Consider the following 13,598-nt stretch of genomic DNA (forward strand, 5'->3'; position numbering starts at 1 on the left):
ACTCATTAGTTCAAATTGTTTTATACAAAATAACGTAACATTTGCCATAGCAGCAAAGCAGTCTATCGTATTAAACAAACCAATATTGATTAGGAACAACATTTAATGAAAAGTGAACTATAATATGCAAAGTGTATATCATGTAGATATATATGTAACTTTTTTTCAAGGTTTGGGACAGTTATGGACGTGTACTGTACAGCTCACAGCCCCATGAATATCCTATAACCTCCGTTGCCTGGGCTGGGGATGGAGAATTATTTGCTGTGGGGTCTTTTCATACTTTGCGTCTATGTGATAAAACCGGGGTAAGTAACAACTCGGAGCAATAGCAGCTGTGGAATTGTACAGATTTATTGGTAATACAGTATATATTCCTACAGATATACACGTACAGGGATTTTTGTTAGCAAAAACTAGTCATGACTTCCAGCACCTTTCTATTGGGTGTATCTGATTTAAGATACTGACTTCTTGATCTGTTTAACTGCACTTCTAAATATGTTTTGGATGGGAGAATTTTTTTTTCTATAAGATTTTGTCTTTCAGGACATTAAGGTTTTTTGTGCATTTTTTAGCTTTTTGCTTAAAAACACCTTGGTGTTTGCAAGTTTGCAAGCATCTCTTGAAAGGCAATCATAAAATGCAGTTACTAACCATAGGAGTGTGTGTGGTGGTTTGGGCTGGGCTGGCCACCAAACAAATGGCAGATGCTCTTTTTAACCTCTCTCGCTTCAGAGGGGGAGAGACCATCCAAACCAGGACAGCATATAACAATAACCTATCTTTAAAAAGGAGGTAGAAGAAAAATGTCCTGTGCTTTTATTATTTAGCTTTTTTTCTTAAAAAATGCTGAGAGTTGACAAGCCCATCTTATGAAGAATCACAAAATGTGATTGTCGGTCATTAAAAATGATAAGGCTAAAGCAGAAGTAAAAGAGGAGCTAAGAGAACATTCATGCTTCTACTTCTGATGGCTAAACTTGGCAGTTTTACAAGGTAAAGACATACTTTAATCCTCTCATCTAATCGTCTCTTACTTCTTAACTGTTGTGAGAGAAAAGGCAAAGGCTCCTAAAAGAGATACTTTTGTTTCTCCTTTTTTTTCCTTCACTTGAAACTTTAGTCCCAGTTTGTTGTTGTTGACCTAGGGTTTTTTTGCAACTTGGTCTCCAATTAAAATGAATTTAGTGCAGTTTCATCTACTTTCATTGGTATTCTAAGTAAGTTAGTGTAGAGCACAGATTGACCTGATTGTCTCTCTGGATTTCGTGTAGTTCAGCAACTTTTTGTTCAGACTCGCATTGCATCGAACCTTGCTGGTGTGGGACTTTTATTGTCCCCTTCTCTGCCTCTTGTCTTGTGTTTGTTGCTCTTTTGCTCAGATTGGGAAGTGTTCGCTGTGGTGTTTTCGGGTATCTTCAGCAGAGCATAGTTCTCCTTACCATGAACTTGAAGGAGTTATTAGGCGCTGGAACAGGCTTCCCGGGGAAGTGGTTGAGGCACTGTACGTGGAGGTATTTAAAAGACAGGTAGACATAGTGCTTAGAGATATGGTTTAGTGATGGTTTTTGTCAGAGTTACGTTGAGGGTTGGACTAGATCATCTGAAAGGTCCCTTCCAACCTAGGCAATTCTATGATTCTGTGTGTTTTGAGTATTTTTACATTCGTGGAGAGCCTTTAAAAATTATGTGAGAAGAGGCATGCAGGATCAGATCTCTGAGTCTTCATTTTTCGCTTTCTATACTGATTATGGTTTCAGTAATCTTCACTGACAGAAGTTAAGTGTAAGCTAGGCATTAAATTTGAAGTAGGCATTGCTTCTGTTTTCTGTGCCTTTTCCTCTTACTTGCTTGGGGAAATTCTTAGTGCTACTTAATCTGTGTAAGTAAAATTTGATGATAATTATGTTGAAGTAAAACAAAAGTATTCACACGCAGTTTTCTTTTGGAAAGTATTATGTTTCCAGTTTTGAAAAAAGGTGTTTTATTTCTGCTATCTACATTTTTAAGATACTTATTTTAAGGAGATTTTTATTACCTGTGTGTTACAAACACAGTCAGAAGTTCAGAGAGTAAAGTAGTGAATAGAGTTGGAACCCGAGGTGTGAATTTGTGCAAAAGATTAGAGTACCACTCACATAGGTAAAATAGATAAAGTAGGTATAAAAGACAATGAGGTAAAGAAGATATTTTCTGTCTGTTTTGTAGCATATAGCTTTTGGTTTGATCCCTAGGGCCTTACTGTTTTTCTTGCTAGTTATTATGTAATAGAACTTACTATAACTATGGTTCCAGCTCCTGCTATCTGAAAACCAGTAATTTTTTAATCAGCATTCAATATTGAATAGGCTTGTGGACTTTGTTTGAAATTTTAATGCAGATAGTTTTATTTTTTCATAAAATTAAGGGTTCTTTTACCTGGGTTATTACTCCACTCTTAAAGAAACAAAGACACGTACAGTAGCTAGTGGCAGACGCATTTGTTTGTTTAGCAGCTACCAATGGTAATTTATTTATCTTCAAAAGTCATGATTTTTCATGAAAGTTCTTTTCCTGACTTTAAATGTAAATAGTTACTAAAGAACTAGCTTTGCTAGTATTGAGGGAAAAGGAAGAATGATTCGCATACCACCAGAGTGATGGAGTTTGAAGAGAACCAGACCTGGCTTTTACTGATCAACATAGACATTTTTATTATGTCTGATGTAATGGAGTTGTATTGGCAAATTGGTCCTCAGGGAGCCATCAGGCGATACATATATCATTAAGTCTTCTCTAGCATATGTGTTCAGTTTGGGGACATAATTAAATTAAATTCTGTTAGAGTATGTTCTTTTCTCCTGTTCTTTTCACCTGGTTACTTTGTTCTAGCAGCTTGATATTAAAAAAGAAAACTCCAAATATAATAGTAACTTTAAAAGTTTAATTTCTTCATTTCATTATTTCTTCGTTTGCTCCAATAGCATTATGTATCCAAAAGAAATTATTATGGCTATCCAACAGAATACAAAACAAAATACATTTAATGTAGTAATTTGTTGCCTGCTTTAGTGTCCATGATCGTTAATCCTGCAGAGAGCGCTAAGATTATTTTTAAAGTATATATATTGAGATGTAAAGCTGGATGTATTGATGGGTAGACTTTAGCCTTCCTCGTGTTCACAGCTTTTCAGAATCTAATCACTTGGCTAGAGGGCAGTGCTTAAAAAGTTCATTTATGTCAGCTATTTCCTGTGGCTCTGCATGCTTCCCTTGACATTACTGATCAGGTCAAAATATTTACACAGTAAGAGATGGTAAGAATGACTGAAATTCACTGATTTCCTCCGTCCCCACTCCACTCCCACATAAGTATCTTAAAAAATGGACCATACCCATCTGTTCCAAAGACAGGTTGCTTTCCCAGTGCCTTGGAGAGCATAGAAGGATAACTGATAAAAAACTTTAAAGCGAAACACTGTGGTCAAAGGAATCCTTTTAAAATTGACAACAAAAGTTAGCAAAGATGGACATCAAATTTATATTTTAATGATTCTGAATGCATGTATGCATTTGGTTTTGGGAGGCCTTTGAGATTTTCTTCCATTAATGATGTGTTTACTATTTACCCTTAATGGGGATTGATCAGCTTGATTTGATTTTTGGTTGTTGTTCTTTTCCAAATTAATTGTACTCTTCTTGTTGAACATTTTTTCTGATGTTTATCTGTTTTCATAAATAGATGTTCGTTTGACTGCTAAATCTTGCCTTTTGATTAACTGTTACCTTGATTTCATCACTATGCTTAGCAAATGCTTTGTTACGAAAGCAATTCTCTGCATAAATCTGTAAGTTCAAGTTTTTAAATTATTATATACATTCTACAAACTTTCTCTTTTATTACAGAATGAATAGTGGCCATTTTACTAGACTGGTAGTTTGCATTTTTGCCTGATTCTATTATACGTGGCATTTTGTATTCCATGGCTTGCTCCCTGGAATGTCTAATTTTGCTAGAAATTCTATAAAAAAGATTTGGAAAACGTAATAAAATTCAGGGAATATTGCCTAATATCTATAGAAAATAAAGGAAAACTTCCATTTTGCAAGTGTAACAACAACTCCCCACCCACCACCCCATTTAAACCTAGTATGGTTCTATGGCTAAAAAATATTGAGCTCTGTGGTAACATGTTTCTATTCAGCTTTTTATCAAAAAAATACAGACTTGAACTTAATGAAAGTTGATTACATTAATTTGATGTCCAGGGTTGGTCCTACGTTAAACAGTAGCCGTGTTTGTCGTTCTTTCCTTATTTTTTAAACTATCAACAAAGGAGGAAAAAAAAATCCAAGAATTTTAAAACTACAATGTAGCAGGTATCTACAGAGAAGCTTTGAAAATAATTTGCGTGTTTAGCATTAAACACGGCGTGAATTTCATTCAGGACAGTAAATTGTGTGGCTATTATAAAAATAACATAATATATCCTTTAAATTAACATTAGATGTTATACAAATATAAAAGAGATAGCAGGATTTTGAAAGTGAATTTATACAATGCATATATTTTCGTATTATTCTGATAGTGCTGAATTATCCTAAACTAGAGCACTATGAAAACCCAAGCAAATCTGCTTTTGATAGTTACAGTGAGCTTTGATCTCATTACATTTAGTTTTAGTCTTGTTTCACAGAGATATATGCTTTTGGCAGTGTAACAAAAATAAGGTTTTTTTCTGTGCTGTCTCTATTTCATCTACCTTTATTAACAGTCATGATCCTGAATTCTTTGTATCTCAATAAAAGAAAAAATATTACAGAGAGGTTTCCCATGAAGTTATGTTGTTGACCAATTCTTTCCAAGTTGGCATGTTTTAATTTATTAGAATTGGCTAATGTAACTTTGGGAAGAAAATGAAAACATATGGATTATCTATGGAAGTAATAATCTATTTAGAGAACTACATCACTGTTTCATTTTCTAAGGTTAAGAATTTATATGGGACAGTTTTTCATCCTATTTTTAGTTCTTGGGTCTAATAATTGTGAGAATGTGCTTGGATTTCAGGAGAATTTCAGATATCTTCTGTTTGGCTTTGTCCTTCTAATGTGCAGTTTAATACCTCACCTGGAGGTCGTGGCTTAGTTCTTGATAATTCACACTAATGAGTGGGGTCAAGTCCAACAAATGTTTAAGAAGGAAACAGGAATCTTTCACAGTTCTGTATGTCAGTAGTTGTGTCAAGGATAGTTTCTCCTTTTCAGGTAAATTGCCCTATATTCACATGTAGCACTGGATTTCCTTACCTCCAGTTACGTATGTATTATCCGGTTTGTAGAATCTTTTGTGGATTCCTGTGTGGTAGGAATTGAAAACCTAATACTTCTTATATTGTAAAATATCATTACATTTTATACTCAATAAAATATCAGGCGGGGCTTCTATAGACATATATACGTATGTATTACCCATGAGCTAATTCCATGTATGTGTGTACATTCAGTGTTTATAAGGCACCTAAATGTGGATTTGCTTTGGATAATTGATTTTTATGATTCTGTAAGATTCAATTTACCTTCCATTACATCAGAAAATTAATAGTCACTTTCCGATGAGAAGCTTCTGGGCAGTTTGCACTGAAGTGTTGGTTCATCACTCGAAAGTAGTGAGAGTAGATTGCCGGCTTTTAATGGACGGTCAGACTATAATGTATTTTCAAATGTCAGCTACATCTGCGCTAATGTGAAATGCCCTATGGGCCACAAGGAAAACTGAGCCTTCACTTAAAAAAGAATTAAATAAATAGACATCCTCAGTTATTAGGACCTGAAACAGTTTGTGTGTCAGACTTGGGTCGGAGGAGGTTCTAGCACACTTGTCTTTGTATCAGTTGGAGCATAAAAGGCAAAGAGCGTGTATTTGTTGTTAGTCCATTCTGCGCTCTGATTTCTGGAATGGATTATGGAGGAGATTGCACATTTTCTTTTCATAAACAAAGGCAAAATAATGGGCAAAGACTATTATTAAAGTCAGTAGATTAGGTATCCTGTGTAGATTATGACATTGTGGGGAGGTTCAGCAGTATCAGCTGTAGTTCAGTTTATGTCAGCATTCCCTGTTCAAAACTCCACGTACTGGTAAACAGAGCCGAAACAGGGACCCGCCAGGAACAACCAAGTGTTCTTTGCACAGCTGACATCGGTATTACTCTTATAATTTAAAATAGAAGAAAATACTTTTTCTTCACTATGTTTTTTTCAAAACGTTTATGCTGTGGTATTATGTGGATAAACATTCTTAATTTATTGCATTCAGTCCAGAAATAATAACTAACTAGAACCTTCATATTGAGTCTTGGAGCATCAATATTATACATGTGAAAGATTGTCCTTGTTCCTGGGACACAGAGTTCTCTGAATCTGCTCATTGAAACGATTTCACCGACTTCTCAAGAGCCTACTCAGTTTCCATTTATGGAAGTCAGACAGTATTCAGTGACTATAGTACTTCATCTTTTTTACTGCATTGTGCAATCAGAAAAGGGAATCTTAAGTTACTGCTTTTATGTATTTGTTTAATATAATGAAACTTCTATAACTACTGGTTTTGTTCTTGAGAGAGTTCGTTGAATTAAATGAAAAATTAATTATGACACAGGAAAACTGTAAGCAAAACAGTAATACCAAAGTATAATATTGCAGTGAATGTTAGAACAACATTCATGTAGTCTTTTTTTTTTTTTTTTAACTCTGTATATCTAGGAAATACATAATAGCTACTTCGGGTTTTAAAAATTGTTCCTTTCTTAGAAATGGAGAGCTAAATGACTTTTATTACAACATTTTGTGCACATGATAAATGTACTGGACATCTGCAGGGAGTATGAATCATTGGAGTGGTCTGAATTATATTGAGAGCTTTCAAAAATAACTGGAAAATAAAACTTTGGAATTGCTGTATATATTTAAAAAAAAAAATTAGGTTGTAATCTGGAAATATTTTACTGAGTATTTCAAATACCTGGGGGGAAAAAAAAAGGCTTCTGGTTAAAAAAAAAAAAAGTAGTTTTGGAGATGTATCCTCTCGGCGGTGCAGTGTATCTTCTATGCTCTTCTATGCATAAGAAAGTAGCACCAAAGCCACATTCTTCAAGCTCCTTAAATTGGTTCTTAGTTGATGGCTTCATGGCTTCATGCCCCTTTATTATTCATTCGGACTGGTGAGTAGATTCTTGATCTAAGGGAAATGACCTTAGAAACAGCCTTGTCTGTTTGGGAGGATCCCAATATTCAGTTTTGAAATAGTACTTCTTCAAACTGTTCTCAGATCACATCTGGCCAGCTGTGAAAAATCTGTCTCAGACACAGGGCATTTAGAGCATTCTCTGAGTGGGCTTGTTACAGTCGTTCGTCCTGCAACCTCAAGAGCTTACTCATTTGCCGTATAAGGATATCAGACATAGTTAAATATTATGCACTTAATTACTATAGTGTGTTTCATACAGAATTCATCCCGGTGAGAGGGAAGAGTAGGTTGTGGACTTTTCTCCAAAAATTGCAATTGCCTCCCCAACTGCAGATCATATGGGCAGTGAATGGTGCGTCTGTCAGCCAAGAGGCATGGAAGCTGCAGCCTTAAAATTGAGTGCTTGAAATTGGAAATTCAGTCAGTGCTGACATTGTCTTTCACTCACGCGTATGCGCGTAGGCAGTAAAAGAGCCTTAACTCAGTAGGTCATCTTACATGCTATTCTGCAAATCATTAGCACAACTGGGAGGTTGAATTTCATCCCATTTTGTTTCCTTGCTATCGAACGTTTAAGTCTGACGCCTTTATTTTATTGTAATTTTTGTGATTTCATTTCTTATAAATCATATGAAGACTTTGTGTGAAGGACTTAGTATTTCTTGGGGTTTATGTGTACTGCAAAAGAAATCAGAATATGAAATGTGTTAGAAACATTAGGTGACTGTTTTCTTCCAGCTGTCTCCCCTTTGGTATAATATCATGTATCCAAAAGTCACGAGAATCCAATGTCCACATTTAACGTCAGTTGCATGTTTTTTTTCTTACTGATTTGATTCTTAAGATTTCAAATGTTTTTGAGTGTTCAGATAGTTCTTCAATTGCTAAATGCTTTTTAAAATACTCTTACACAGTTCTGAAGAGGCAATAGTTGAGATTCGCCTGTTGTTTTAAAACCTAGTTTAATGTCTTCCTAAAAGTCTATAAAAAGGTTATTTCATTTTTTGTCATCCACTTTCAGGGAAACACTTGTTTGGAGATTTGTAATGATTTGTACGAACCGTATTTCTGAGATGCAAGAAATAGAAAACAAGTGTCTTGACCTGAAACAACTTCTAGTTTTTGACAAGAATGTATTAATAAGGATCCAGCTAAACTTTAGATGAGTCTCATACATAAGGCTGGATGAATTTAAGAATAAAGTTCTTCGTTGGAGGAAATTTAAATATTGAAAAAGAACAAAATTAGGTTTAGTACTAAGTGTAAGCTTCTCTCGTACCTACATTCATGCTATGGATCAAAAGGAAAAAACCAAATGCTAGTTTTAATACTTATTCCTTGTTCTTTGTGCTAGGGGGATTTATGGTTTTATTTTTTGCAATGCTAATGGTGAGAATTAAAGTATGGGGGTGTGTCAAAGGGTAAGAAATCGGGTGCTATTTCATTAAAGCGCATCCCTGTTGCACTGGAACAGGTGATTCCATGGAGCCACGTGGGCAGCATGGGGAGCAATGTGCACCCTGTTGCTAGAGAGTATAAAGCTCTTTTTTTTTTTTTTTTTTTGTTAATTAAAAGCATGTTTTAGCAGCCAGCCCACAGTTCACGAACTGCTGTATAATCTCTGTCGTTAGCCCAAGGCTGGCTGGCTGCTTGGGCAGAGCAGCGTGTCTCCTGGTCCCTGATCCGTACTGCAAGCTTCCAGTCACTGCTGCTTCCTACTATCCCAATGATTCGGGGCCTCCATTTAAAAACCAACAAACCAAACTGATAACTATATTTTGATAGACGTAGATGATGTCAACCCATAGTACAAGATGAAGGAAAATATTAACCACAATACCACAGAAATGCGTTAAGTCCAAGCGAGCCTTTCCACCTTGCAAAATCCAGTTACCAGGAAAATGTACAATGATGCTACTTTGCCTACCGTTTGAATTTCTAGCTCTGTAGGAAAGCAGATACGCTACTTATTTTGATAATAAGATTCTGAAATACAGTTATTTGACCTGTGGCTCCGCGACATTAGACTGTGATACTCTCATGTGAGCACCTCTTAATTAGTCTAAAACAAATGCGACACACAGAGCTATTGTTTCTGGTTCTCTCCAAAGCTGGGCCAGCTGTCACTGTTTTGGTGCAGTAATGTTTCCAGTTTTTGTTGTTATTGCAAGCATAGCAACTGGCAATTTTTCATACATCCTTCCCTCGTACAGTAACGAGAGACAGAAAAAGGTAGGCAAAGTATCTAGCTTCTCTTTTGTGTTAGGCGGAGAACAGTATACAGGCATTGCTTTTGGAGCTTTTCATAATCCAGTAATGTCCCTTATGTTGGAAGCGCAGAGAGAAGCAACACAAGAGCTTTGCAATTCTCTGTCAACTTGGGATAGGAATGCCTTGTTTATACTGACTGATTTTGCCTAGGCCTTGGTATTTATATTCAGGAACTGCTGTCACTGCAGCATAAACTGAATGCATCACACTTAAGACTATCACCCGTTGCACTCATGTAACCATGTTTCTAAGTATGTTCATTTAATTTTTATCTAGTGATTGTCCAGATTCATTAATGACTAGGTACACTTTAAATGTATTTGTGACTAGATAACTATACCTAATGTACTTCAGGCATTGTGACGTTATCATTTCTGCCATACCTGATGGTTTTCCTTTCTGGATCCCTGCTTTTCAACAATCTGACTTAAGATATCTCATCTCTTTGGTTTGCTTATTCAAGTTGTAATAAAAAGTTAGTTCATTGATGTTTCTTAAAAAATCATAAGCATACAAATCTGTTTATTACAACAAATAATTTCCAAAAAGTACCAGAAAAATTAAGAATTTTTTTCTCGTTTTCTGCAAGTGGTCTTATGCTTTAGAGAAGCCCAACACTGGCAGCATATTTAATATTGCTTGGTCTATTGATGGCACTCAACTAGCTGGAGCATGTGGAAATGGACATGTCATTTTTGCCCATGTTGTGGAGCAACGCTGGGAGTGGAAGAACTTTGAAATAACGTTAATTAAGAGGAGGACCATGGAGGTAATCTTCACAGTTCAGAGCAGTGCATTCTCATTACTAGTTTTCTAAGGCTTTTTTTTAATACAAAATGGGGATTTTTAATCCTCGACAAAACATTATCCTTTTTTTTTCTGTGTATATAGGACTAAAAATGCTTAAGATCATAAAATGGCCAGAGTTAGCAAAAGATGTAAATAATTATCAGTGGTACAGAAGATCAGATCCATGTAAACCAAACCATACTACCAGATGGAGCAGAATCACAGAACTCAGAAGTACTTTATCCTCTAGAAAAATACAAAGCTCATTTGAAGAGCATGTGAAATTAGCTGTGGGAGGCCACTTAGAAGAGAGAGATAATTTCAAGTGTAATGAAAATATTTATGCAGAAAACAATACAAATACATTGGCCAAAACCAAAGCACCATATTAAATAGTATTACAGTAACTGTCAGCAAAGATGAAGCCGCCTAACTAAGTGTAGATAATATAGAGGATCTTTCTTTACCTTATCTGCATTCATGAGTTGTTGGAGACACTGATGCACTTTGTAATAGCTAATGTTTCCGTGTTGTTAATGAAGCTATGATGAATGTTGCTGTCTTAGGGCATTTCCAGATAAATTTGGTTGCTGACTGTAACTGTAAAGAGTTGTAATGTGCATTTCTGCACCACATATTGTATTACAGCCTAGATTCAGATCTTCCAAAGCTCCAGACATTTCTCGTATATCATGTAACATACATCAGGTACCTGTGTGGTGCTTCCAGCTGAGTACTGAGAAATAGGCATCGACCTCAGTGGGAGCTGCCAAGTCTCAGCACTGCTGGAAATGAAACAGGCCCCTACATGTGGTTTCTGGAGCTTAAGTTTAGGATCCTTCTTTTGAAAAACTTTGGCCTGAATCCACATTTAGGTTACCAAATATCTGGGAATTAATACAAAAATATGAATTTTTACCTTCTAATTTGTCCTCTGTGTTCCCAGACACTGACTCACAACATTCGCTCTCTGAACACTGGGATAATATAAGATTTCCATTCTTACAAATTTTCCAAATTACACATTTGGTATTGGACACCAGGCCAATATTTTCAATATCGAAGTCAAGTTCCTAAATTCCTAATTAGGCCCTTAAATGTTTTTCGGTCTTGATTCTTTTAATGTTGAATATGTAATTGGGAAAAGTTGTAACAACAGAAATGCTCTATTACAGTTTGGTCCGGTGGGTGGGATAACATGAGTCAGTGTCTGGGAACACAGAAGACAAATTAGCAGGTAAAAATTCATATTTCTTCTTTCATTCCCAGACATCGACTCGTAACAGATGGGCTCTCTGAATAATCTCCAGGGTGTTTGAATATGCAAACAACTGAGGAAGTATAGCTAACCCTGATTCAGTGCTAATATTTTATTTTATTATTTTATAGTGATTTTATTTTATTCCCATATATCTGGATAGCAAAATATTACCTACAAAGAAGTTCTAGATGCATTCTTTTTTTCTGAGTACTACAATAGCTAAGTTAATTATGGACATGTCACTGCAGTAGACATAGCAATTATTATGTCTTTGGAAATGGTTTCTAGGCTTTCATAATAATTGAGTTCAGTCCTTGTTTTGCAATTGGTTGCATAATGGAGAAAATCGAAAAGAAGTTACCACCCTCAGAATGGTGATGTCTTATTCAAAACAAAACAAAACAAAACAAAACAAACCCCACAAACAAACAAAAAATCCCTGTCATAAGATAACTCCTTAGATTTTAGCTGCCTAAAATCTTTGAGCTCAGAAATCTGTGTTGATTACAGGCAAACTGATTTTATTGAAATATTATATTTTGAGCAAATTTTCACAGAAATGGCAAGGCCACAGCCTGCTTACCAAGGCTGTCTCCTAAATTTCCCTTACTTCAGAGTGTGGTAGCATTAAAATATATGCTAGAGCTATTCAACATCTAGACAACATATCTTTATCCAAATCTTGGATTTTGCCGAGTTTTTCTGATGGGATTGCTGAAATACTATATTTCAAATGTTTAAATAATCAGCAACTGAACACTGAGTCTTAAAGTGGGAACTTTTAGACATCCTTGATCTCAGATAATTTTCCCAACGCAATGATACTGCGTTTGTATCTTATGTATTCCAAGTATGCATTAATTGCTCTCTTCTTTTAAGGAACTCTGTTAAGCACTTCAGTAATTGTTCATTCTTTATTCAGAGTTTACAGAACCTTTGGGTTTAAGTTTTCACCAGTGCTGTGAAAGTGCTTATTCACAGATATATATGTTCTTCTGCTAATGGCATAATAGCATCAGCATGTGCTTATAATAAGAAAGAACGTAATATTTCACTAATTAGTTTTCACTTCAGTTATTGTTGTTTTATTCAACCAAAATTTTCTTTTGATTAGGTGCACAATGTTATTAATGATGCAGTAGATTTGTTGGAATTCCGTGACAGGGTTATTAAGGCCTCTTTGAACTACGGGCATTTGGTTGTTTCAACTTCTCTTCAGTGTTATGTTTTTTCGTAAGTAATATAAATTCATGAAACTTTCTCAAGCTTATCTAGCAGTTGTAAGAGAGTAGCAGAAACTTTATTTGAAGTACAGTAGTTTGTTTTGTTTTTTTTTTTTCTTAACGAATTGAAATATCCTATGGAACTTAGCATCGTCTACAAGAAAATGTATTGGAGTATAGCTGCCCTCCTCCCCCTGTCATCCTTTCTTCCAGCTTCTTGCTGGTGCCACGACTGCCTGTTTGTTTTGCTGCAAAAATTTGACGTGCTTTCTTTGCATGTAGAGGCAGCAGGAATGGTGGCTGGATGCAAGTGTATCTGTCCCAGTTATGTGCCTCCATCTAGGGACTCCTTTTTTTGGATACTGCTTCTGGCATGCCATTATTTTGGAATGGGACAGGAATGATTCAATCCTGCATCATGTTTTAAGAACATGATATTCTGTTTCATATGCTGAAATTTAAAGTTCACTCCTAAAAGCACTTATCTGTTCAGTGAGATGACTAATACTGAACAATCATGCAGGCTGTAATAGGGCACACAAGAGAGGGACTCCATCCTACCTCTGTATCGCTATAAAAGAGTTGAACCACAATTCAGAACTATTTTAAAAATATGTTTGTTTCATATAAATATGATTTTGCTGTTTCCTAAGACTCCTAGGTCAGCAGCTGCTGGTGTGAAGGGATGTAAAATGAAGGCAGAAGTGGTATTGGATCATACTGCATGGCTATCAGTGTTACTTGGCTTCCTAAATGCTGTTTTTCTTTTGAAAACCTCCCTTTTTGGAATATTAGATGATTAAAATGTGTGTGCTTTACTTAG

The 13,598-nt window shown here is 35.6% G+C and overlaps 1 protein-coding gene across 11 annotated transcripts in view; it reads left to right on the forward strand.

The window, feature by feature from the left end:
* The window catches only part of IFT80 (intraflagellar transport 80), a 54,733-nt gene that overhangs the window by 23,480 nt on the left and 17,655 nt on the right, over positions 1 to 13,598 (forward strand). For all 11 annotated transcript variants that reach the window (XM_074592937.1, XM_074592942.1, XM_074592943.1 and 8 more), the window contains 3 exons: positions 171 to 308; positions 10,092 to 10,271; positions 12,667 to 12,785. In XM_074592937.1, coding sequence (XP_074449038.1) covers positions 171 to 308; positions 10,092 to 10,271; positions 12,667 to 12,785 — 437 coding nt within the window. The remainder of the gene's footprint in view (positions 1 to 170; positions 309 to 10,091; positions 10,272 to 12,666; positions 12,786 to 13,598) is intronic.

This window comes from Larus michahellis, chromosome 6 (genome assembly GCF_964199755.1).
Source record: "Larus michahellis chromosome 6, bLarMic1.1, whole genome shotgun sequence".
Classification (NCBI taxonomy): Eukaryota; Metazoa; Chordata; class Aves; order Charadriiformes; family Laridae; genus Larus; species Larus michahellis.